The 24,260-nt window shown below is 58.7% G+C and overlaps 1 protein-coding gene across 1 annotated transcript in view; it reads right to left on the bottom strand.

The window, feature by feature from the left end:
• Positions 1-344: 344 nt before the first annotated feature.
• Positions 345-24,260, bottom strand: part of SLCO2A1 (solute carrier organic anion transporter family member 2A1) — a 73,890-nt gene continuing 49,974 nt past the window's right edge. The window contains exons 4-14 of the mRNA XM_062178985.1: positions 19,678-19,905; positions 18,853-18,951; positions 15,131-15,267; positions 13,552-13,630; positions 12,961-13,125; positions 11,370-11,559; positions 9,271-9,436; positions 6,624-6,787; positions 4,353-4,417; positions 1,560-1,683; positions 345-866 (exon numbers count right to left, since the gene is read on the bottom strand). Of these exons, the coding sequence (XP_062034969.1) occupies positions 746-866; positions 1,560-1,683; positions 4,353-4,417; positions 6,624-6,787; positions 9,271-9,436; positions 11,370-11,559; positions 12,961-13,125; positions 13,552-13,630; positions 15,131-15,267; positions 18,853-18,951; positions 19,678-19,905 (1,538 nt within the window). The 3' untranslated portion in view covers positions 345-745. The remainder of the gene's footprint in view (positions 867-1,559; positions 1,684-4,352; positions 4,418-6,623; positions 6,788-9,270; positions 9,437-11,369; positions 11,560-12,960; positions 13,126-13,551; positions 13,631-15,130; positions 15,268-18,852; positions 18,952-19,677; positions 19,906-24,260) is intronic.

Raw genomic sequence — 24,260 nt, 5'->3', positions numbered from 1 at the left:
CATTGTGAGGCTGGGAGGCTGGGTGTGGTGACTGGTCCACGGGCCCCGCTCTGGTCTTCACCAGGCAGTGGCTTTCTCAGATTGACAGGTGCCCCAGGAAGGCAGAGCTAAACACAGCCAGATCCAAGGGCAGCGAGGTCCAGAGTTCCGGTCTGGACTCCGCAGGTGGTTAATCAGTGCGCTCCAACCTCCCACTATAGCAGATTCTAAGAGGGCTGGGAGTGAGGATCTGGCGGGGGAGGGAGCCTGCCTCCTGCGGGTTCCTTGCTGATTCTGAACCCAGACGCAAAGGGGCTACCACCAGGCCTCCCCCACCCCCAGCGCTGTCTTCCTTCCCCCTCTGCCCTGCCCCTCTGCAGGGTGTGTGCACTGGAGAGGGAGCTGGGTGCCCCCACAAGGAAGGCAAGGGGGGGAGGTAGCCTTTTGCTCCCAGGCTGGCCTGGCGAGGGGCAGACAGGGCTGCCTCAGTGGGCATCCAGAGTGGGTATCCCTCAGTGGGTATCCAGCACCGAGAGGAACCTGGGCGCATGGGGGCCCGCCGGCTCCGTGCCCACCCAGCCAGGGTGCACAGTGGCTCTCAGCTCTCAGCCAGGGTGCACAGTGGGGTCCTCCGGGAGGCAGAGGCAGGGAAGGCAAATGGTGACCGGGGTTTTTCTCTCTAACTTAAAGAACACAAAGGAAAGGGTGCGTTAACACTAGTAAATAAGGCAGTGTGGAGGGCGGCCAGGCTCGGGCCGGGCCGTGGTCAGATGAGGCCAGCGGCCTTCTCCTGCACGTTGTACTCTCTGTTCCTCTTCACCCGCCAGCTGACCAGGAAGAGGAGCAGCGTGCCCAGCACCTTGTAGCCCAACTGCAGGCCCAGGTACCTGTGGGGCAGGAGGGGACAGGGCCCGTGAGGCAGGGGCTCTGCGACATGGGGGCGAGGGCCACAAGGAAGAGCATCCTTCTCAGTGGCCCAGGATGGCAGCGGTCACCACCCAGCTAAGCACCAGCCATCACCCAGCTGGGGACCACTTTCTTCCTCCCCTTCATGCAAAAGGCAAGGGAGAGCAGGGTGCTCCTAACCCAGCCATCCTCACCTGTCTGCAGGGCCCCTGCAGCTCCAGACAGCCCTGAGCAGAGCCAGACACGCGGGCATCTGCTCCCTGCCCTTTGAGTCTGTCCCTCCCCCAGCCTGCTCTGCAGCGCCCGCAGCAGTCCCAGCCCCCGGCCTGGCTCCCCAGGCCCCACCTTAACCACCATTTTTGGCCAGCTGGCTGCAAGGAGTTAGATCCCAACAGTGCTGCCAGCAGCCACAGAGGGAAGGGATCCCCGGCTCTGAGCTGTGGGGCGCTGGCCTGGCGTCACTGCATGGCCACGGCCTAACCCTTAGCCTCCAGCGTCCCCCTCTCTTTGTCACACTTCCTGCTGTTATCCCTACTGAGGGAGCAGGGAGTGACACTACACTGTCAGGGTCCCCCCTCAGAGCACGGTCCCTGGGTCTCAGTGCCTGGTCTGCCTCCTGTCTTGGAAGCCTCACAGCCCCGCCATAGCCACGGGGTTCTGCTCTGGGGTCTCACCTGTCCCGGAGGGCATCATTGTCATAGTAGATGCAGGCCCCTCGCCGCCCTGAACACTGCAGGCTCCACCGGACGCAGGAGTAGTCGATGGTGAGGCCGTACAGGGCTGGAGCTGGCAGCCAGGCTGGCAGTGGCGAGGAGAGAGGCCAGAGATCCAAGATCACACAGAGCTGCAGGCAGAGCGCCGGGGGCCAGCCCCCTACTCCCCTGCAGGTTCAAGTGTGTGAGCAGTGCCCTGCCTGCCCCGGGGACCTGCAGGGACTCCGGAAAGCAGCACAGTTCACAGTGAAAGCCTGAGCTGCACTCTCAGCAGCTGCTCAGAACAGAAAAGGCCAGGGTGAGCCACAGGGTGACATGGGCGCCAACTCACATACCACACGGTGCTCACGCCCGGGGCCAGTCCCAGGTAGAGACACGCTGACCTCCACCGTGTGGCAGGCAGCACTGCGGGGTAGGGGAGGGTGCCTCACCCAGGGCCCAGGCGTACAGGTGCCGTCTTTGCAACCAGGAGGCAGGAGAGCTAGGCTAAACAACAGTTGTAGCCGCAAGGGCTCAGGGCTGCAATCTAAGATGCTTTGCAAAGGTGCACATCCTACATTTCCCCCTGTACCTAGCTGCCCTGAACACCCCAGCCCCTGGTCCCAGCTCAGCAGGGGCTCTGCCCAACGTGGGCTGCACCGTGCTGTTAGAGGCTGTTCTAGGCAGCACTGCCCGGGGACTGGGCTGTCCGTTCTTAGGGCCACTGGCTGCAGAGGGGGCCTCCCAGACTCTCCTGTGAGGGCCCTGTGAGCTGCTGCTTCCGGAGAAAGGCGATGTTCTACCTGGGGCCCCACCCACACATGGGACAGTTCTCCACTCCAGGCTCTGCTCGCTCCTGGGTCTCCAGGTGAGCGGAAGATGGGCGCTGGCTGGACACCTGGCCTCTGGGGATGCAGCCACATCCCGGTTGGAAGCAATAAACCTGCCAGGGTTCCTGCAGGAAGCCTGTTTCTTGCCCCAGAGGGCAACTGCATCCTGGGGGCGCGTGGAAGCCCCCAGGCCCACCCAGGGGTTCCAGCTGTGGTACCCACTGAGTTATCTGAGCACTGCAAAAGAACAAAAGCAGCAGGTGCTTGCAGCAGCGCCCCAGCGTTCAAGGCCAAGGCCACTAGGAGAAGAAGGGAGGCGCCCAGGGGCCTGCCTGGGGGCTGCTTGGGCTGGGAGCAAGGCGAGGTTTCCCGCCCAGGGAAGGTTTCAGCCTGGGTCCCAGATGAAGATAGGTGGTGACAGGAGAGCCTCTGCTGGGAGCCCAGGGCACAGCCCACTCCCCACGGCCCCGGTGCACGGCAGCATGGTCTGACAGCTCTAAGAACAGTAGGTCCGGGGCCAAGAAAACCCACTGAAAAAGCTGGTTTGTTCCTCAGCCTCCAACAGGCAGTGGGACTGAGCCCAGCAGGGGCTCCTGTCGGCTGGTCCTGAGAACACCGCCCTTCCTGGGCTATGAGGGAAGCCGCGGCAGGAGCACGTGTGGTGGACCCGGCTCCCTGGAAGTGCAATCCAGCTCCTTACTAAGGCACCTGGGAAAGCAGTGGAACGTGGTGCACATGCTTGGGCCCCTCCCACCCACATAGGAGATCTGGATGGAGTTCCAGCTCCTGGCTTCGGCCTGGCCCAGCCCCAGCCATTGTGGCCATTTGGGGAGTGAACCAGTGGATGAAAGACCTTTCTCTCTCTCTTTCTTTGTCTCTCTCTCTCTCCCTCTCTCTGTAACTCTACCTTTCAGATAAATACATAAATAAATCTTAAAGAAACAAATACACCCTCAGTTGAATCACTCTCAGCTTCTGTATGTTCGAGGTTTCCTGGTGAGTGGCTCCTGTTTCCATGTAGTGCAAGGCACAGCCTGGCATAAGCAGAGCAGAGAAAGCTGCCATGTCCCCTCCCCAGTGGATGCACCGGGGAGGGTCTGGTCCTCCCCTCCGTGTGTGTGTGTGTGTGTGTGTCGGAGCACGGCCAATCACTTGAGTACAGCCCTGTTCCCCCAGGCATCCAGGCCTGTGCATCCAAGGCCCCATGTAGGAGACACATGTGCTGAGTAACGGTGGGAGGAATGAATTTCATGAAGCAGAAAGGAAGCCAGGGCTGGGCTCAGCTGCTGTTCTTGCTGAGGAAGGAGTGCAAGGTTTTGTCTACAGCCAAGTCTTGGGAAAAGATCGGAAAAGAACCTGCACGTAAGGCGCTACTGGGTGCTCTCAGCTGTGTCCACTTTCTACTTCTCTCTCTTTATTAAAAAAAGATTTATTTTATATTTATTTGAAAGAATTACACAGAGAGAAGGAGAGGCAGAGAGAGAGAGGTCCTGTATCCGCTGGTCTACTCCCCAATTGGCCGGAGATGCGCTGTTCCGAAGCCTGGAGCCAGGAGCCTCCCCTGGATCTTTCCACTCAAGTGCAGAGGTCCAAGGATTTGGGCCATCTTCCAGCACTCTCCCAGGCCATAGCAGAGAGCTGGATCAGAAGCAGAGCAGCCAGGATCTGAACCGGCACCCATATGGGACGCCAGCACTGCAGGCAGCAGCTCCACCCGCTATGCCACAGCGCCGGGCCCCTGCACTTCTCTTATATCTTAGATTTGGGATTAATGTGCTAGATGAAACCTGTCCTGCCCTGGGGCACTGAGGGGAGCCGTCCAAATGTGGGGTGTCAGCACCAGCCCTGAATTATCCATTGCGCGTCTCCCGGTTTTACCCCCGCCCCACAATAGCTCTCAGACGCCCTGGAGCCTCGGCAGGCCAGGAGGGTCTTCGGCACTCACCCAGTAAGCGCATCAGCAGGAACTGGACCCCGATGGCAAAGGACTTTTCTTCCTGGTTCACCACACTGAGAAGGAAAGCGGGAGGTCAGTAGGGTTTGGGACTGCAGTGCCCCTTATCTGGGGATGAGGGGCAGCCAGCCACGCAGCATGTCAGAGGCTGCCCTGGCGTGGGCCAAATGCTCTGCCAGTGGCTCTCAAAGCAGGGTCCCTGGGTCAGCAGGAGACCCCGGGCAATGGTTAGACACGCACCTTCTTACCCTTCCCCAGTGAGTCAGAGACTCTGGGGTGGGGCCCAGTGACCCAACCTTCCAGGAGGCTCTGACACAGGTGCAAGTTGGAGAATGTGGTTGGTGTGATCCTCAGGATGGCCCGGGCCCCCCCCCCCTTCCAGGAGTGCAGGGCAGAAGATGCCAGAAGCCAAGAGCGGGGAGCCGGCAGGTGTGTTTGTGGAGGCAGGTCTGAACAACTGTCTGTGTCTCCTACCGGGAAGACGGCCCCGGCACACAGTGCCACCAGGGCCCTTGGGCTGCAGGCTTCTGCGCACAGCAGAAAGAGGGTCCTGCCTCGGGCCAGCGCTGCGGGCTCCTGACCCGCACCGCGGCACTGGGTTCCACCCTCCGAACAGCCTCGGGTTTGGGTTAATGCTCTGCTGTGGCTCTCTGCAAAATTTCTTAATCATTTGCAGCTTTATATTTTCAATTGCAACTCGTGTGGCCGCTGCTGTCGCTACACTTGCTCGCTGCAGAAGGGGAATGTGTTTGATGGAAGAAGTGTGGAGAGAAGATGGATAGCCAGCCAGGCTGTGGAGCAGGGAGGGCGGGCCTCCTGCTCCCAGGGGCCGGCCAGCAGAGGCACCTGCTGAGCGACTGGGCCCCAGGCTTCTGTGTGGCCCGAGGATGCACCGGCTCAGGTGAGTGTGTGTTAGGGCAGGCGTTCCAGGCTGAGGCACAGTGGGGAAGGGAATTCAGAAGGAGCCCCCAGGTCTCTGCCTCTGGTTGGCTTCATCCCTCCACCATCACCACCACAGCTCTGCTGGCAAATGGGAAGGGGTCCTTCTTGCAGCCCCCAAGGGATGGCCCGGTGAGGGAATACTGTAGTGCAGGCAGGGGAGACACCCACTGGGCTCCCCCAGTGGAAAGGGCCTCAAACTGAATGGAAGGGATATTCCCTTTACACCTTCAGATCCTCTGCTGGCTTCACCCACGACAGGTGCTCCCCTGGTCTTGGTCCTTGTCCTAGGCAGACTCCCTCAGACCCTCAACTGCACCCCTATTGGGCCTTTTCTGGGGCTCTTGGGCCCCCTCTGGTCTTTGTGCAGTCTGGCCCTGGCTTTCTGGCTACCCCGTCTCCTTCCACATCTCCAGTGTTTCCAGTAGTCCTATGCGTGCCCAGGGGCCAGGATGGGTGCCAGTCACGCCTGGGGGCCCTGAAGCACCATCTTTAAGCCCCGGCTCCTTGACATAAGGAGCTCTGAGCAGCTCCACGTGCTCCTGCTGAACGTTGGGAACACTGTCTCCCTGGGCCTCCTCCAGGGTGCTGGTTGCAAGGGGCACCTGTGGGGCACCAACTGGGGTCTTCCCTAGCCCAGGAGCAGGCTTGCCTGCTGCTCCCTGCATGGGCATGGCTCTCCCGAGCTGTGATGGATACCCACGAAATGCAAAGCATACATCCGGGTCCTTCTGGCTCACCCCGGGAGGCCTTGGGGGACACCAATAAACAATGCAGCAAGAGGTCCATGCTGCTCTCCGTGTGTACCAGAGCTCTTTGTGGCCCAGGAGTCTCCCATCTCCTGCCTTCAGCGTCCTTGGAACAGTGGCAGAAATGGCAGCTTGGTACCCAGCAAGCTGATGGATGCTAACTTGTCAATGGGTCCCAACAAGCGGCTGCTGCTGCTCCTGGTGCCTCTCCTAAGCTAGGCAAGGCAGGGCACGGGCACCCAGGTACTTGTTGGAACTTGGTCGGCAGTGGTCATTAGCCAGTGTGTAGAGCACCTTGCGCTTACAAAGCAGCTTGCCATGTGCTCCAGACAACGACCTGTAAGGTCAACTCTCTACACTCGTTTCAAACACGAGGAAACTGAGGCTGAGGGAGGTCAGGCCACACCCAAGGACACTCAGCCACTACATGACCAAGCTTCCCGTTATCCACACAGGACTTGGCTCATGGGGCTCACAGGAGCACAGAAGGGAGAGGAGATGAGGGCCACGGGGCATCCGGCAGAGACACGAGGGGAAGCAGAGGACAAGCCCAGGCCCTGGAGGCGCCACTCACCGCAGAACCATCATGTAGAGGGGATTGTGGGAAATGCAGGCGATCAGGGCCGCAAAGGAGATGAGGAAGATGGTGGGGAGCAGGAAGTGGGCGCAGGGGATGGGGCAGGGTCCCGCTCTCGCTGACGCCGATCCCCCGCTCACGCAGCTGCAGTTCAAGTAGACCTTCAAGAGTAAAAGGAGGGAGGGTGTTAGGATGCCACCTCCATGCAGGCCACACATCCATGCCGGCCCCTGCAGCTGGGTGAGGCTGGACGTGCAGGCTGCAGAGGAGAGCAGGCGAGGGGTTCAAGGCCCAGGGGTCCTGCCTCCGTCATCGCCTGCTGACTCTTTACACTTGCACCTGAATGCCGAGAACCCACACCAGGCAAGGCCCACCCGGCAAGGAACCAGGGCCCTGGGGAGGGGGCTCCCTGCCGGGCCAGGCCACCAGTTGCGCTGGCTTTGCAGGGGGCTGTCTGGCTGCCGTGCGTGTTATTGCAAGGGAAGACAGACACAGGGGGAGAGAAGCGGGGACACAGTAGGGCCCCCTGAGCTCTGTGCCTGTCGGGTCTCGGTGCAGCTTCCTGTCTAGGAAGAATTTCAGAGAACGAGGCCTCCGTCTCAAGCCTGCAAGTCAATATGGCGCCGCCGCTGACGTCTGGTGGGCGTCGCCTACTCTTAGGGTGTCTGAGAGCCCAGCCCATGACCACGAAGCGTCACAGCAGTTATGGGGCCCATTCTAGAACTAATCAATGGGTTTGCTTCCTGTTATCAGACATGGGGAACTCCGTCCTCTCTTTACCTTGGCTCCTGGGAAGCTCACACGTGATTTGTACACAAATTACTCTTATCTCTCTCAGTCCGGATTTTAATAGATTTTTTTCCCCTTATAATTTACTATTTTTTCCTTGATATAATGCTACTGGATTTTTATCTTGATGCACTTATGCTTTTATTGGAAACTTGTCAAGATTATTTCTGAAAGTAGATGAGTCAGAGGTAAGTAAATAAAGATAAGAAAACCACAAAAGCCACCATGGGTTCCTCCAAGCAGAAGGTAACCAAGAGAGCATCCTGTCCTCCCTCTGCCTGCGGGCCGGGGGCGGCCTTGCCTTGGCCCTTCAGAGCGGGGTGGTCCGTGGGTGCTGGCTTAGCCTGTGCCCTCCACATGGATCACCGTCCTCTGGCCATCCTCCTGGTTACAGCACAGACTTCTGTCTGCTCTTAGGAGAAAACGTGGCCCTAACCTGGCCTGCCCAGCTCTGGCCCCTGCCTGCTCCCTGACACCCCCCCGGCTCTCAGTGCCCACCCTGGTCTTTTCGTTTTTCTCTGACAGTGTGCCCAGCATATACATGCCCTAAAGACCTGTACCTGCTGTTTAAAGAATTGGTGGCACCTTTCCCCTCCTCCCTGTCTTCTTCGCCTCCCCCCCCCCCATCCTCCGTTTAGTTGAGATCCTTGGTGCCTAACCTGACCCTTCTCAACTCCTTGCACTGCAAATGGCAAAGCAGATGAGCTGCACAGGGCAGCCATGAAACAGATAAGGGGAAATTCCTGGAGACTTCAAAGAGCCCCCCACTCTTCCACCAGCTGCCTTCTACACCCCCCACCCCCAAATTCTCTTCTAACCAGATAAAACCTGAGTCCCAAATGCGCCCTGCACGCAATCTCTTTGCAAGAACAGACTGGTGCCAACCTCTCTGCATCCAATAAAGCAAGCTGTCTCTGTTGAGGTTGGTCTCCATCTCCTCTCTGGGGGTACGAAAGACCAGAACCCTGAGCTATGCCAGACCTAACACTGTTCCCTTTACCTGAAATGCTTTGCTCCCAGATCTTGGTAGGTTTTCTTTTTCTGGTTGCACAGCTCTAGACACCTCCTTGGGAAGGCCTCCAGGCACTTTCTGTCCCAATAAATCTCTGTATGGTGTGTGGACTACTTTTCCAAAACTCTTGTGCATTTATGGGACAGAATTCCAGAGACCTTGTCAGATGGACCCACGCGACATCCTCTGCACCCGTGGCTGTGCCGGGGTTTTCTCTTTGCTGAATAGCTAAACCAATGACTCGAGTCAGTTTGCAGCTGGCTGAGCCTGGAAAGCCTGGAGCCGCAGCATTCAAAGAGGGATGGATAGGACCTTGCCGAGAGAGAGCACAGGGAATGTGGCTGCCCGAGTGGCAGGCTGGTGGCCTGGAGACGCACGGGCTTCAACAGAAGTGCCCCACAGTGAGCTAGGGCCCCATCTCCTGGTCCCAGATCTGTCCCTAAACAGCTGCATGGCCTCCGGCTTCCTGGGGGCTGAGTTGTTGAACCACAGGCCTTTGAATGCCACTTCTGGCTCTGGCCTTCCAGACCTGGATCACCAGGGCCAGTCCACTCCCTGTGCAATGCAGCCAGCACGTGGCACCCAGAGGTGCGGGGCCGTTGAAGGAGTGCTTTGACTGTTCCTGCTCTGAGTATCATTAGGCTTCAAGAATGTGTGCTGGGCCTCGGCCAATCTCTAATTGACTTCGAGCTGCAGGCATGACCGGAGGGGAGGTGGAGGGAGTGGGAGGCCAGGATGCTGCTAACGAGCCTGTTGGGAGCCCCACCCAAGCCCTGCCCACCTTGGAGCCAGGAGCTACCCCCGAGAGTCCACACTGGGCTCCCGGACCCCGGCTGCCCTCACCGGTTGCTTGGAGGCTGCAGAGCTCACGTTGATGTTGCTGCAGCCGGCGTGGCAAGGGGACAGGTACTCGACACCGTTGTCTCCGCAGACAGGGTGGAAGACGGAATCCGGGCACGCGCAGTCCCCGCGGCAGGCAGGAGGCTGCGGATGTATAGAACTTGATGTGCTGCCAGCAAAACAGGAAATGAGGAATCAAACAAAGCGAGACCGAAGAAAAAACTCCAGGCTCCAGCCCAGCGTGAGTTCCTGGTTAATGGGCCTGTGCGTCTCTGTTTGTCTTGGGCCAGCGCCACCCTAGGCTGCCGGAGCCGATGGTGAGTCCACCGCTGCTGGGTAGTCACAGCACCTCCCTGTTTCTTCTGCTACTTGGAGCCCAAAGCCACTAATGACTGCCTTGGAAAGCCCCCATCAGCACCCCTTACTACAAAATGGGGTCAGGACAGCCAACTAGCCAGTCAAACCAGCCAACCATGAGTCCCAGGACAGAAATAAAGATGTAACAGAAAAGTTTCAGACAACGCAAGGGAGCGTCAGAAAGTTCATAGAAAATGGAAAATTTGGGGCTGGCGTTGTGGCGTAGTGGGTTAAACTGCCACCTGCCACGCTGGCATCCCATATAGACACCGTTTCGAGGCCCAGCTGCTCCACGTCTGATCCAGCTCCCTGCTAATGCACCTGGGAAAGCAGCAGAAGATGGCCCAAGTCTTTGGGCCCCTGTACCCACATGGGAGACCCGGAAGAAGCTCCTGGCTCCTTGTGGCCATCTGGGGAGTAAAGCAGCATACGGAATGTCTCTCTCTGTCTCTGTGCCTCTCTCTCTGTGTAACTCTTTTATATAAATAAATCTTTTTAAAAAAAAAGAAAATGGAAAATTTAAGTTCATTTTGGTGCAAAAACAAGTGAAATCCATGCTGCGTTTTCATAAGACACCCTTTTCAGGAACTCTCTGAGGCTCTCTCCTGGCTGCCCTCCCTCTACTCCTAGCTGGAAGGAGCAGCGGGACTCTGTGGGGCAAGCTGGGCTCTCATTGGCGGCCTGTGCTCTGGGTCACCATAGACGCTGCTCTACCCCCAGATTTCACGACCGATCTTCCTGTTCCCACCGTGCCTCCTGGGTATCTGACAGTCCTGGTCTGGGGGTAAGGGGTGGCACGGGGTAGGGCTGGCAGCCGAGAGTAGCTCCACTCACGATCCTCAGCCCCCGCCCCGCGGTGGGTGTCTCTGCTTGCACAGTTAACACAGGAGTTGACCACTGATTCACCTTGTCTGAGACAACAAAAGCCTGAAAGGGAGAAACAGCTCCCCCAGGCAGCACGGAGGGCCAAGACCAGACCTCACGCATGTCTGAGGACGGAGCTGGTGCTGACTTCACAGCAAGGACCCTTGGTGCACGGCCAGGGGGTGTTTGCCACGCTGAGCAGCCCTCCCGGCGCCGGGACCCCGTTTCTCCCTTGCCCAGCAAAGACAGAGGACTGCATCTCACAGAGAAAGGCAGAGGAGACACGGAGACAGGAAGACGCGGCACCCCCAGGAGACACAGCCTGAACAAAGGCAAAGTTGTTGCAGGGCAGCTTCCGGGAAGACGGAAACGCGCTCTAGCTCAGCATCCTCGGCCTCCTGCCTGGAGCCCTGGGAGCCGCACCGCTGGCCGCAGACCGCGGTGCGCGTCCCCTGCCCTCCTGCTTTAGTCTGCCTCGCTCCCGCTCCTCCTGCAGATCTCTGCCGCGCTCCTCTCATCTTTCTTCAGCAGCTCAACGAGACGCTGCGATTCTAGCCAGCCCAGAGCTGATGCTAAACACAGCCTCGTTCCTGCCTTCCTGGGGCTCACAGCCCTACAGATTCTTGAGACCAAACTGATTCGTTTCTGGCGCTTCTCAACAGAAAAACAAAAAAGGCCCGACCTCTGCTGGCTGGTGGTCCACCAGGACCCTCTGAGTGCTCCTCCTCTGGAGTACGTTCAAGACCTGATTTTCGAAGTTACAGCCTGAGAGATCAGACCAAAAGTGAAGAGAAGAGAGGCGTGAAGAAGGAAGGCCCGCGGCAGCCAGTCCCAGGCTCCAGCCCTCTGGGGAGGGTCTCTGCACCCCATTTGCCCCTCACCTGGGTGGGTAGACCTCAGCCACGGCCGGGGTGGAGCACCCCATGAAGAAGAGCGGGGCGCAGAGGATCATGGAGATGGTGATGATGGTGGCGGCCACCCGGGGGATGGTTTGCAGAGGGAACACGAACCGCTTCATGAGGATGCCTCCGAACAGCATCCCCAAGGCCGCAGCGGGCAGGTTCACCGCACCTGCGAACAGGGAGAGGAAGCCGCGTGGGCTCGTGGTCCTGGGTGTGCGCAGGCCCCAGGCTCAGCACTGGACCGCTGGGGATGGAGCGTGGCTTCAGGAAGAACACTTGATGAGTCGCACTCCAATGGGAGCAGCTGGCGATAACTGCCAGGCACACCCAGAGAGCTCCCTTGACATAGAGGATTGCCTTAGCTGGGCAACAAGTCAAGAAGCAAAGCCTGAGGCCAGCACTGTGGCATAGTGGCTTAAGCTGCCACCTGCAGTGCCGGCATCCCATATGGTTCAAGAGCTGGTTCGAGACCTGGCTGCTCCATTTCCAATCAAGCTCTCTGCTGTGGCCTGGGAAAGCAGTAGAAGATGGCCCAAGTCCTCGGGCCCCTGCACCCATGTGGGAGACCCAGAAGAAGCTCCTGGCTCCTGGCTTTGGATTGGTACAGCTCCAGCTGCTGCAGCCAATTGGGGAGTGAACCAGCTGATGGAAAACTCTCTCTCTCTCCCTCTCCTTCTTTCTCTGTGTAACTCTGACTTTCAAATAAAAAAATAAATAAATAAATATATTTTTTAAAAAAAGCAGAGCCCTTGCAGTCAGAGGGATGTGGGATAATGTGCATTTATTAAGCACCTTTCATTACCTGGGGCCACAGTGCACCACCTCACCGTGACCACATGGAGCTGGCCAGGCATGGGTGACGACCTTCGTTGCAGCAGGCAGAGTGATGGCCAGAAGTGCAACGTCAGGGCCAGGGGCCATACAAGAGGCCGGGGCTGCAGGAGCCACCCTCAAATCGCAGTTGAGTTCCGGTGGTCAAGCTCACCGGTGGGTTGGGCCAGATCATTCCCTTTGTTACCAGGTTTGGGGGTTTGGAGGGGCACCAACATGAGTGGTTGTCAACCTCAGCTGCAAAAGCAATGATGTTGGGCCCCCTCCAGAGCTGCCTCCATTGACCTGGGGTGGCCCCGGGCATCTGCGTTTTGTCAGACCCCACAGAGCGCAGCCGAGCTGAGGCCCACTGGGCCACATGCTCAGAAGCGAATGTCGCCAGTCCCCGGAGAAGGAGGAGAGAGCCCAGGAGCACCGGCCTGAGCGGCGGTCCCATAGGCCCCTTCTCCTCTGCGGCCCCAGATGACGTCAGGGCCTCTGGGAGGCTGTCAGGCTGCCAGGTCCTCGTCGGGGAGGAAGGCGCCCCCCCACGCCCCCAGCCTCCTCCCTCATCTGCCGGGAATGAGAGGAGCCCCAGCGACCTGCCAAGAACAGCCCAGATTGCCAACCAGGAAAAATGTCCTTGAAATTCTTTCTCCGAGGAAGTCCTCCCCAGTCTCCTGCCTGTGTCCGGTCTGGTCCCCCCGGGGCCCTGCCTGGGAGGCGGGCTGCCTGCCTGGCCCGCCCTCAAGGCACCCACCGATGAGGAAGTTGGCATAGGCAGCTGAGGTGCCGTACTGCTTCTCCAGGAACTTGTTGAGGAACGTGGAGAGGCCGGCGATGACGGAGGAGAAGGTGCACTGGGCCAGCACCACCAGCACGAAGAGCGGGTTCATCAGCAGCCTCAGGAAGATGCGTGGGAACCCTGCAAGCAGACACCGGGGCATCAGGGCCCCTGCCAGGCCTCCCCCTCCCCCTCGTGGAGGCTTTCCTTGCCTCCTTGGGGTCCGGGGTGCGGGAGCCACCCCCAAATCACACCTGCTGCTCAGAGGCCCATCTAGGGGCACAGAGCCCCCTCCCCCCGGGATACCCACTCAGCATGCATGTGGGCTCCAGAAAGCAAGGGTGTGCCTCAAAGAGATAGGGCAGGTGTAGGGCTGAAATGGGACTACCCCTCCACTCAAAGGGGCTGGGGGCTGGGCGGAGGGGGCGGCACACAGGATCCCAGGCAGAATCCCTCTTGGGCTGCAGGCACAGGTGCCCCGATGGCAGAGCACAGCCCCCTGTTCTTGCTGCCCACCCCCACCCCGCACCTTGCCCACCCGGGGGGGCTGCCAGCTCAGTCAGTTACGTTTAATGAAATCCACCAGGGAGCCTCTGGACTTGACCTCCTCCATCTTCGTTGCCTCATCCACTGTGGCAGGAGACCTCTGATGGCAGCAAAGGGAGTGAGCGTTAATGGTCCCTGGTCCCGATGGCTCAGGGCCGGCGTGTGTGCATGGGGTGCGGTGGGGGGGGGGGCATCAAAGAACGAGCACTTGGAGCAAACCCCACCTGCCTTCCAGCCAGCCTGGGGCTTGGGCACCAACACCTCCCACTGCACTAACGACCCGTCACTGCATATCTAGCCTCTCCAAGGCCAAGGCCAAGGCTACCTTCCTGGGTCTCGCCCCTTGTCCGTCACAGCTGCACTTCTCCCCGGCCCTCAGCTTCCAGCGCCACTGGCTTCTGAGACACTCTGGTCTCGAATGCCTTCTTTTTCCACGTCTCCCTTTCTGTCTCCTCCCTGGAGTCCCCAAGGATGAGGCCTGCTCAAGGCTCTGGGGGTGGGGGGCAGTTCCTGGCCTGCACCTGGGCACACAGCCTCAGCCGTTCGCCTGCCTCTTTGGAGCCCCTGGCTCTGCCCCATGCGGAGCCTGGCCGAGCCCTGGGGGCACGCATCAGCAGGAACAGGTGCTTCCTTGTGCTGGGCAGTACCTGGCATTGCACAAGCATCGTCTCACTCCTCGCTACCTCCTTCCCAGATCATCTCGAGTGTTTCACAGAAGAGGAAGCTGAGGGACAAATGCTCCTGCGATTACTTGGCTACTTTGTACGCAGCATAGCTACATTCAATCCCAGGTCGGCCTGACCCCAAACCACCAGGATGTGCTGCCAACTCCTGGAGCCTGGCCCCAGGGCAAGCAGAGGTCCTCACTCCCTGCCCCTCTTCCCACAGCTGGGCCAGGATTTCTTACACCTCACTGCCAAACGCCGAGCTCTATTTCCAGCACACACCTGAGCAACAGACCCGGTCTCCTCCTAGTGTCCAACCTGGCTGGCATGCGGTCCTTCCAGGTACCCCTGCAGAGCGAGTGCCTGGCCTGCCCTCGCCCCCACTCTCCGCTGGCTGTGGCCCTGGGCATCAGCCGCTGCCCCGGCTCCTGCACACCTCCAGCATGCCTTTCTTCCCAGCCACTCAACCTCCACCTGGCTGGGCTCTGCCCCCAGTCCTGGGATCAGAACAAGCTTAAGAGTCCTCAGCCAGTCTCCCTTCCCCGTGTCCCATCCTCCTCCTTCCCAGATCCAAGGCAGGACTGGAGGAGGCGCCGACGGTGCTCCCGGTCCAGGACTGGCAGCTCCTCCTTCCTCCCTCCTGCAGGGTCAGACCTCACTGCACCCCACTCAATGCCAGGCTGCCCTTGGCTCTCTAACTCAGCGGCTCCCACACTGAGTTCCTGGAGCGCCCCTGAGCCATGAAGTGCCAGCACAGCATAGAAAAGACCCAGCAGCACCCTCACCCACAGAGCTGCTGAGAAGCCTTGCACCATGAGACCCGTCCAGATCTCACCCACAGCCCGCTCAGCCCGCCGCGGCCTCTCAAGTGCACCGAGTTCCCACCCGCACGCCTTAGCTCGTCTTGCCGGAGCCAGGAGCTCTCAGAATCTTACCTCTACAACTCGGGGCATCGCTCTGGGAAAGAAAAAAAAGGGCAACGAAGTGAGAACCAAGAAGCCTGAAGAAATGAGCAGGCCCAGCCACCAGGCTCCAATCCATCGGGGGTCACCCGGGCTCAGGTTAACGGCAGCTGAAGAGAAACCAAAGGATACAGGCGTTTGCTGAGTGAATGATGATCTCACCTCACTGCAGAGAGAAGCTCCGATCCGCTGGCAGTTCACTTTCTTCCCATGATGGTGAGGAGGCCAGCCGTGGGCTAGACCTCAGTCAACACATTACGCCCTCTGCAGGCCTTTCTGGTCTCCCCAGGGGACACAGACTAATGTGTATGAAGTAGAGCATCGGAAAGTCCCCAGGCTGAAGGGGCTGGTGCCGTCACCTGCCCTTATTTTATTCCCAGCCTAAGGGCTCATCACGGGCCAGACCCTAGACCACATGCTTCCAGCCAATGATCCCACCGGTGCTCTGGACAAATCGGATAGGCCGGACTCACAGACAGGACACTGAGGACCTGCGAGATCAAGTCCCTTGTCCAAGGTTAAGGCTGCTACAGTGCCAGTTCCTTGGGCGACTTCAATTGGTGTCCACTTCTGTGCTCTTGATCCTTATGATCTGCTGCTGCTTCCCAACATCACTGATCCCTAAGAAAGGAAGCCCCCTTGATCCTGAACATACTTCTCTGTGTAAAGAAACTACCTGGGCACAGAGGGAGGGAGAGGGGGGCTTCCTGGGCGGGCTGGGAGCTCAGCTGCTGACCTCTTTGGGCAACATGGGAAGTGCCAGCAAAGCAGCAAAGATGGTTTGATGGCGAAGCAGATGACGCCAGCCAGATGACGGACAGGCCGACATGCCCTGTGGGGGGTCAGTGCCAGCCCTGCTCTGAAAGAGGGGACAGGCCCTGGGTTGTGTACCAGCCAGACTGGCATGTCAGAGGGTGGGTCTGGCTCAGTCCCACCTCCCAGCACATCTGCAGGTGGGAATGCCACGTACCACACTCCCCTACTGCATTCAGGCTGCATCCACGAGAGAAGACGTTCCCTGCCATCGCTACCTGCAAAACCCACTCAGACACCACCTCACCAGGAAGCCCTCCCAGACTGCCTCGTGCAGGGGTGCTCTCTCCGGCCTCTGGGCTTCCACTGCACTTTTCCTGTCCCCTGCCATGGTGGCGGCCCGCCCTGAGTGCAGGAGGCTGCTCAGGGTGGCGAGTCCCTGTGGGATTCGTCCTGGGGCTGGCTCCCTGAAGGGCTCCCTCGGCACTGAAGCCTGCCTCTAAGACACCCTGCGAGGTAGTGCAAACCATTTTTGGCAGGATTCGCGCTCGCGTCTGTGGACTTCCTAATGTGTTTCAGGCCTAATCTTTCCTTATTTTACTCTCACTGTGCCACCTTCCACAGGTGGGGAAACTGAGGCACACGGAGATGCAGCTACCTGCCTCAGAGCACTCGGCTTGGACGCAGGCGGCCCAGCACCAGCATCCACACACGGAACGCCACGCTGTGCTTTCTGGATGTGACTCAGAACCCACGGGTACATTTTCCCTTGAAAGGGTTCTTACTAAATCTTTTTTTAAAAGATTTATTTTATTTATTTGAAAGACAGAGTTACAGAGCAAGGTAGAGACAGAGAGGGGAGAGAGAGAGAGAGAGAGAGCGCGAGGTCTTCCATCTGCTGCTTCACTCCCCAAATGGCTGCAACAGCTGGAGCTGTGCTGATCCACAGCCAGGAGCTTCTTCCAGGTCTCCCACACGGGTGCAGGGGCCCAATGACTTGGGCCATCCTTCAGTGTTTTCCCGGGCACATTAGCATGGATCTGGATTGGACGTGGAGAAGCCGGGACATCAACTGGTGTCCATATGGGATGCCGGCCGGCACTGCCGGCTGGGACTTTAACCCTCTGTGCCACAGCGCCGGCCCCTTACATCTTTTGTTAAAGGCCGTATTTATTTATTTATTTGAAAGGCAGTTACAGAGACACAGAAGGATATCTTCCATCTACTGGTTCACTCCCTAAATGGCTGCAACAGCTGGGGCTGGGCCAGGCCAAAGCCAGGAGCCAAGAGCTCCATCCAAGTCTCCTACATGGGTGGCAGGGGCCCAAGCCCTTGAGACACCATTTGCTTCTTTCCCAGGTGCTCTAGAAGCAAGCTGGATTGGAAGTGGAGCAGCTAGGATTTGAACTGGAGCTCCTATATGGGATGCCAGTGCTGCAGGCAGCAGCTTAACTCTCTGCACCACAATGCCAGTCCCTTTTGAAATTTTTTATTTAAAGATTTATTTATTTATTTGAAAGGCAAAGACCAGCGCCGTGGCTCAATAGGCTAATCCTCCGCCTGCGGTGCCGGCACACCAGGTTCTAGTCCCGGTTGGGGCGCCGGATTCTATCCCAGTTGCCCCTCTTCCAGGCCAGCTCTCTGCTATGGCCCAGGAGTGCAGTGGAGGATGGCCCAAGTGCTTGGGCCCTGCACCCGCATGGGAGACCAGGAGAAGCACCTGGCTCCTGGCTTTGGATCAGCGCAGTGCGCCAGCCGCAGCGGCCACTGGGGGGTGAACCAACGGAAAAGGAAGATCTTTCTCTCTGTCTCTCTCTCTCACTGTCTACTCTGCCTGTCAAGGAAAAAAAAAAAAAAAAAAAAAAGGCAGTGTGACACCGACAGGGGGAGACACAGAGAGAGAGAGACAGGGAGAGAGAGAGCGAGCGAGTGAGCGAGCAAGCAAGTCATCCACTAGGTCACTCCCTAAATAGCTACAATAGCCAGGACTCAAACCAGCACTCCAGTATGGATGCTGGTGTTGCAAGTGGAGGCGTAACCCATTGCACCACAAATGCCAGCTCCATCTTTGCAGATTTTTTTTTTTTTGACAGGCAGAGTTAGTGAGAGAGAGAGAGACAGAGAGAAAGGTCTTCCTTCCGTTGGCTCACCCCCCCAAATGGCCGCTACGGCCGGAGCGCTGTGCCGATCCGAAGCCAGGAGCCAGGTGCTTCCTCCTGGTCTCCCATGCGGGTGCAGGGCCCAAGCACTTGGGCCATCCTCCACTGCCTTCCCGGGCCACAGCAGAGAGCTGGCCTGGAAGAGGAGCAACCGGGACAGAATCCAGTGCCCCAACCAGGACTAGAACCTGGGGTGCTGGCGCCGCAGGCAGAGGATTAGCCTAGTGAGCTGCGGCGCTGGCCTGCAGATCTTTTTTTTGAAAAATCAGCAATAGTTTAGAACCAAAGAGCCATGGAAGCGAGGCGAGCATTTGGCATAGTGGTTAAGGTACACTCCTGGGATCTGAGTCCTGACCCTGCTTCTGATTCCACCTTCCTGATAAGGTGCGCCCTGGGAGGCGGCAGGTGATGGCCCGAGTCGTGGAGTTTTGCCACCACATTCCTGAGTTGCTGATTCCTGGCTTTGGCCTGGCTCAGCCTCAGGTGTTTCAGAGTGAACAAGGAGATGAGCAATCTCTCTCAGAAAGTGGGCTCAGCAGCTCACTCCCCACAGCTCCAGCCCCTGGCAAGAGGAGGGGCACAGGGTCTGCTCCGGGCTGTATGAGGGGCTGCAGGAGCGTGGAGGAAGGGAGGGAAGCAGCCATGAGTTTTGGGAATTGAGGCTTTGTTGTCTGTGCTGGTTGGACGGGTGTGCGCGCACGTGTGTGTGTGTGTGTGTGTTTGTTGTGTTTGGGCTGCTCCGTGCAGCCACTGTTGGGAGCCATGTCCCCGGCATATGCTTACCTGTGTCCACCCTGCCGTAGTCTACAAAGATCTGCAGCATGACAGAGCCCAGCAGGTACCCGAATGCTGGCCCAAACACAGCAATGGCAAATAAGATGGCTGGGAATGGAAGCAGAGGAAAGGGGGCTGAGGTGAATCGAGAGGGTCCGGCAGCTCCTGGCTCCCACACAGAGGGAGGTTCCCGAACTGTCTTCCCACTGCCCCCCATGCCCATGGTGTCTCCACACACAGCCAGACCAGTCAAGACTCCAACAGGTACAGCAGCAAGGTGGCCGTTGCTACAACCAACGGGCTGGGCTCCACAAGCCAGCCCAGGATGTGCTGATGGGCAAAGCTCCTGGGAGTCCAGGCTGATGGCGCAGGCAGGACTGCTGGGGTCACAGGGCCCAAGGGTGTGGCCTGTGTGGTCTGGGATGGGCCCTGAGGATGCTCTGTGTCTTGCTCTAAGGGGAGGAGCTTGGTATTCCGATGGTCACCTGCTCTCTGGGCAAAGACATGTGTCCTGGAGGGCTGGCCAGCAGCAGTAGCTGCTGTTGGTATGGGATCTACCCTGTGCCTGGCACAGGCTTAGTACTGGCACCCATCATCCCAGGTCATCCCACAGCCACCAAGCACATAGTACCTGCCCAGCAGGTGGGGAACCTGGGGCCTTGGGATTCGGCCCCTTGCCCAGGGCCACCCAGCTGGGAGGTCAGAGCTGGCAAGCAAACCAGGCCCCCATGACTCCAGGCCTCTGCACGCATGGCAGTATCATGGGCATAGAGGGTACAGCCACTCCCCACCCCCATCCCCACCCCCACGCCCGCCCCAGCCCTCCTGACTCACAGATGTACAGGGGTGAGTTGTTGGGCTCTGCGAAGTCGTCCACGTAGGAGATGCCAAATGGCTGAATGGGCACGGTCCCAATGCCGGCCAGCAGCTGGGCGACCACCATCAGCCCCCACATGCTGTGGGTCTCCCCTCGGGGGTCCTGGGTGACGCTGTGGCACTTACTGGGGGGCAGGTCCTGCCCATGCCTCCTGCAGAGCTCGGCCTGGAAACGGCTGCTGTTCACTGCGAGGAGAGCACACCCGGGTCACCACCACCCCGGCCTCCAAGTCTGGCCTTTCTCAGGGCCAGCCCAGGACCACAGCTCCTTCCTGGTGTGTGGCAGCAGGGGACACTCTGGGAACAAAGGTGGGAGAAGGGCAGAGCGTGCACCCCGACTCCAGCAGCAACCCTACTTGGGTGGGGAGGGCGTGGGTGCCCGTTCTTTCTCCTCTGCGGGCGCAGAGGGAGCCCAGCATAAAGGGGCTCACTGCCTCCCTCCCAGAAGAGAAGGGTCACCATCAGGAGAGGGGCACTCAGGACCAAAACGCAAGCTCTTGGGTCTGCAGAGGCACTCAGGGCTTTCTTCTGCAGGACAGAGGTCACTCTGCCCCATAGAAGCCAGTGCCACCTGCAGCCCAGGCTGCGTCCTCTCTGGGTCATCATTCCCAGAGCCGTCACCTGTTAAGGAGGAGCCCAGGAGCCTTCACCCGGGACTAACAGAACTGAGGGTCATTCTCCTGGGTGGTGCTCCTGGAGGAAGTACAGCCCTGACCAAGGTGAGCCTCAGAGTCCCACAGGGAAGAGAAACGACAGCCGTGAGCCAGGTGTGCTCTGGGGTGGGCGGTGCCCTGCTCGTTGTCACACGTGCCTGGTCCAGCCTGCCCCCGCCGCTGCTGTCCTCTACCCTGAGGTTTGTACAGGACATGACTGAATACTGCTGGCAAGGAGGGGCTCCCCATCAGCCCAGGACAAGCAAATGGCGTCTCCGGCAGCTTTCGTTGCTCCAGTGACGCAGTGGAGGCAGGCTGGCTTCACACAGGGAACAGGCTTAGTCGGTTCACAGCTTTGGATGCTGAAGGCCCACACAGTGAGGCCCAGGCTCAGGACAGATGGGAGATGGATCACAGGGGAGCACGGGGTCCCTTGGCCAAACAGGAGGCCAGAGAGAGGGGAATGGAGTGGGGCTTTATAACAACCCTCCAGGGAGACCCTCCTAGGAAGGCAATGCCCCCAATGGCCCACGGACCTCCACCTCCTTAAGACCCACTACCAGCCGGCGCTGCGGCTCACTAGGCTAATCCTCCGCCTTGTGGCACCGGCACACCGGGTTCTAGTCCTGGTCAGGGTGCCGGATTCTGTCCCGGTTGCCCCTCTTCCAGGCCAGCTCTCTGCTATGGCCCGGGAGTGCAGTGGAGGATGGCCCAAGTGCTTGGGCCCTGCACCTGCATGGGAGACCAGGAGAAGCTCCTGGCTCCTGGCTTTGGGTCAGCGCGGTGCGCCAGCCGCAGCGCGCCAGCCGAGGTGGCCATTGGAGGGTGAACCAACGGCAAAGGAAGACCTTTCTCTCTGTCTCTCTGTCTCACTGTCTACTCTGCCTGTCAAAAAATAAAAAATTAAAAAATTAAAAAAAAAGACCCACTACCCCACAGCCACCATGGTAAGAACCACGGCTCTGACACAGGCACCCTCAGGGGACGCACACACTGTAAGCACACCCACGCCATAGAAGGACTAGGACACTGGATGGCCAGGCTCATCTGGACCCTGTACCAGCGGTGGGCCGGGAACACAGCACCCCGGTGGTGGCCAGCCCCCAGACTTCAGTCAGTGTCTCTCTGCACCTTCCTCCTCCCACTGCACGCCCACTCGTGCTGCTTTCCAACGCTGAACTCAAAGTGGACCAACCACACCGGCAAAGAACTTTTAGAATGGCAGAGGAGAGCGCGGCGGTGGGGTGGCCAGGCAGCTAAAACATCCGGTGAGGGCCGACATCTGGTGGTCTGGAGGAGAGCCTGCTCCCTAACCTGCAAAACTCACAGGGACTCACTGGATGTGCAACGAGGACCAGGCTGTCTCTGGGCGAGGGGACACTGCTGATCTCTCCTGGGGTGCGTCACAGTGGTGATGTTTTCCACTTTAAGCACAAGATACTTTTGAAGAGTGCAGCAAAGTTTTCAGATGAGTTTTGTGTAGGTCCTAGGCCTGCAGGGGGCTGCCTTCCTCTCCCCTGCTGCCCATCACTGCCTCTGCCCGCTCGGGGATGGGGCCCCCCTCCCATGCATAGGCTCCCCGGCCGAGAGCCACTCAACATCCTCACTGAAGTCAAGTCTGAAGTGGCAGAGGACACAACACACATTTTTGTACAGGTGCAGAAGCAAGGCTTGGGGACCGTTCTTCCACCCCTCCCTCATCCTAACACAAGAGTCCTCTGCAGGTGTAGGGGACCTTACACCTACTTCCTCCCAAGTGGAGGTGTCCTGGAGAGGAGCTGCCTGCTGGGAGTTGTGCTGCAATCCAGAAGAATAAGATGAAAAAGCACACAGCACAGGGAGTCAGGAACTTGGCTTTATCCCCAGGGAGCTGTGTGACCTTCAGCAAGTTTCTAAGCCTCTCTGAGCCTCAGTGTCCTTGGGACACAGGCTGTTAGGTGGCTGGACAGGGAGATGTTCCACAGGCTCCTGAAGAGCCAGAAGGCTATGGTTGCAGAAGGAGGCCTCCGGGTGGGGAGGGACGCCGTGCAGGTCAGCTTGCAGGCCCGGAGGCTGGGACATTCTTCATGGAAGGTGTGGCCCAGCAGTGCTGTCGGAGCCCTGCTCAAGACAGCGCCTTCGGTCTGCAAGCCCAGACTCCCGCGACACACAGCCCACAGGGGCTGTCCAGCCCACCCCCAGCCCCATTCCAGAATCCTCCCGTCAGGACTGTGCAATGTCCAGAAAAGGGTGTGGTGCTGCCAGAACCCAGCTTCCAGGCCTGACTCGGACTCCCTATGCCAGTGACCTTGACTTTCAAAGACCTCAGAAAACCCCAGGGAGGGAGCCTGCAAACAGCAGAAGGCAGGCAGCAGCTGCTGGCGCAGGCAGGCGGAGTGTTAGGTTCAGGGCTCGCTCGACGCCCTCAATGCAGCAGCCACACAGGACGCCTGGGCTGCCCGCTGCTCCAGGTAGATGCGTTCCACATACCAAGGGCTGCACTAGGCTTCAGAGTGACGGCCAGGAGAGCGCCACAGCCCTTTGCCCCTCTCCAGACCAGGACTGCTTGGGAATGAGGGCTGAGCTGGCTGCCTGGCCACGGAAGAGTTCAGGTGCTCACTCAAACCCACCTTACTGCCCAGTTACTCAAATCAGCTCCCACCTTCTCCACTGCCGATGCCCTTCTAAAGGGCCAATGCACACTGGGTCCATAAATAAAATAGCACCAACTCTGCAAATGGACATTGCTACATAAAAAAATGCAAATACTTTTGGAGTACATGTTGTCTGAAGGAACAAGGAAAGCATGAGTTCCCTAAAACCTCTGGCTGTTGTCACTTGCAAGTGTCACTTGGCTGAGCCATTGCTGTCACTCTCGGTGTGATCGTGGCTCTCTGTGACATGTCGTCTCAGACTACAGGGTGGCAGTTATGTGCACACGTGGTTTAGAGCAAATGACAACAGAGGGAAGGAGGGCCAAAGGCTCAGGCTGGGCTGGCGGCTCAGCCACGGAAGACTCGGCGGCAGTGCGGATGGCACTGCCTCACTGGGGGAGAAGCAGAGCACCCGGTCCGGAAAGGACATCTGGGCCAAGTTTCATTCGTTCTCCAGTCCTGGGGCCAACAGGGAGTCGGGTGAGCGCCGCCCTTGGGCAGGAGGTGCTCCTCTGCTTTGCAGATGCTTGAAAGAGCAGCCATAGTGTTGCTTGGTCAAATCAAACCACAGTGCAGTATCACTTCACACCCAATCAGGCAGCTACGGTCACACCACGCAAGTGTGGGCGAGGGTGTGGGGGAGCCGGAACCCTGAGCGCCGCTGGTGGGCAGGTAAAAGGGTGCAGCCACTGGACAACAGCAAGATCTTCAACAGGTGAAAGATGCAATTTCCATCTGATCCAACTGGATATAGGCTCAAAATCATGGAAAGCAGGAACTGGGCCACATGTCTGTATTCCCATATTTATGAGAGCTACAAGGTAGGCACAACTCAAATACCCATCAACAGCTGAGTGGATGACCACGCGGTATTAACCATGAGATATCCTTCAGCCCTAAACTCAACAGAATTCTAAAGACACAGAGGGAGAGAGAGAGGCAACAAGAGAGCAGGGGCGCGCACGTATTGTGGTGTGGTAAGTTAAGCCACTTGCATCCCATATTGAAATGCTGGTTTAAGTCCCAACTACTCTGCTTCTGATGCAGCTTCCTGCTAACACACCTGGGAGGCAGCTGCTGATGGCTCAAGTATTTGGGTTCCTGCCATGCACACAGGAGATTCAGATGGAGTTCCAAGCACCTGGCTTCAGCCAGGCCTAGCACAGGGCACTGCTGGCCACTTGGGGAGTAAATCGGTAGATGGAAGTCCCATCTCTCTCTCTCTCTCTCCCCTTCCTCCCTCCCTCTGTCCCTC

This window comes from Lepus europaeus, chromosome 2, assembly GCF_033115175.1.
Source record: "Lepus europaeus isolate LE1 chromosome 2, mLepTim1.pri, whole genome shotgun sequence".
Lineage (NCBI taxonomy): Eukaryota > Metazoa > Chordata > Mammalia > Lagomorpha > Leporidae > Lepus > Lepus europaeus.
Note: the sequence above shows the minus strand (reverse complement) of the source record. Positions and strands in the feature narration are given on the sequence as shown.